This window comes from Perkinsus marinus (genome assembly GCF_000006405.1).
Source record: "Perkinsus marinus ATCC 50983 genomic scaffold scf_1104296968162, whole genome shotgun sequence".
Lineage (NCBI taxonomy): Eukaryota > Perkinsozoa > Perkinsida > Perkinsidae > Perkinsus > Perkinsus marinus.
This window is the reverse complement of record NW_003203236.1, coordinates 1-1,324: the sequence shown is the minus strand read 5'-3', so window position 1 is coordinate 1,324 and position 1,324 is coordinate 1. Positions and strand designations below refer to the sequence as shown.

The following is a 1,324-nucleotide window of genomic DNA, read 5'->3' as shown; positions in this document are numbered from 1 at the left end:
ATGTTATGCTCTTTGAGGGAGCAGTAACAGCTATTGATGTATCAGCGCCCTTAGTCATAATCATCTCCAATAATGTAGACCTTCTAATGCAACCATGTAGATGACAGTGTAGGTCTACTTTAGGTAGAGTTCTTATCATGGATACAAGCCGCTTCCGACTACCCCGTGCCCGCAGCCATCGCCCAGTGATAGATGCTGATCCAATGAGGATGATAGTAAAAACCCCTATAGAGGCCTTCCAATGATGCCTTGCCATAGCAGCTACTCTAGGTATGGTGTCCAATGCTGAGTGATACATGTTGCTAATGGATGGTGGTGGAGCCATAGTGTAGAAGAGGATGGCATCAATAGAGAAGGCAATAATAAGAGGGATAATACAAGCCACAATGAGAGGATGGGAACAAGGGCTAAACACTGTGTCATGATGGCAGTAAATGACAATTCAAGCTTACACATCTAGCAGGCCACACACCTGATAGTTATCCACACATATGTAGGACAATAGTAGCACTACTACTACCTGACCAACCACTGTTCATACTACAGCAAGAAGAATGATGATGATAACGGGGTAAGAGGACCTCACCTGTAATCAGGACTTCCGATCGCCTATCGTATCCGTATTTGGTGGGGGAGAAGTTGGTTCAAGTATAGATGGATCAGCATTAATGACGACTATAACACTAATATCTGATTATGTGGATGAAAAGGGTACTATGGTTATTATGGAGTAGCAGTAGGTGGCGGGAACATCAAGTAGGACTATTATTAGGATGATGATGATGATACTGCTACAAGGCCCGTGAGGGAATGGTCAGTAATAATAACGAGTAGAGGAATGTAAAGAGATACAACAGGTGTATATCAAGGCATTTACATGAAGTCAGCGTAGTCGTCATACTCATCATCATACTCACCATAGCCACCATCCCCATACCTAACTTGTGTACTGTATTCAATGGGTATTATCATTATTATTACATCATGTCGATCTCGGCCTGATAATCAACCTTGGCACCCTTCTTCATCTGTGATACGTCAGTAGCCTGTTTCTTACGGTTCCTATCCTTCTCAGCCTATACACCATAATACACTACTATAGGATGTCGTCACCGTAGCCTGAGTGACTACCTTCTCTTGCTTCTTTGATGTAACCAATGCTTGTAACTCCTTTATAAGCTTAGTACACTCATCCTGGTCCAACTTCTCTTCAACCCCTCTAAGGGTATCTCGCATGAAGTTGAATACAGCTGCCTTGGTACGGCAATCATTCAGTTTACCAACACACCTGCTCACAATGATTACCTCCATCACCATCATCACC

General features: G+C 43.1%; 1 protein-coding gene across 1 annotated transcript; it reads right to left on the bottom strand.

The window, feature by feature from the left end:
- Positions 1-873: 873 nt before the first annotated feature.
- On the bottom strand, positions 874-1,236 carry Pmar_PMAR000305 (hypothetical protein; the record flags this gene model as incomplete). The annotated part of the gene is made up of 3 exons (XM_002768447.1): positions 874-937; positions 982-1,076; positions 1,132-1,236. 3 exons carry the CDS (start codon positions 1,234-1,236, stop codon positions 874-876), a joined length of 264 nt encoding a protein of 87 aa, XP_002768493.1.
- Positions 1,237-1,324: the final 88 nt, after the last annotated feature.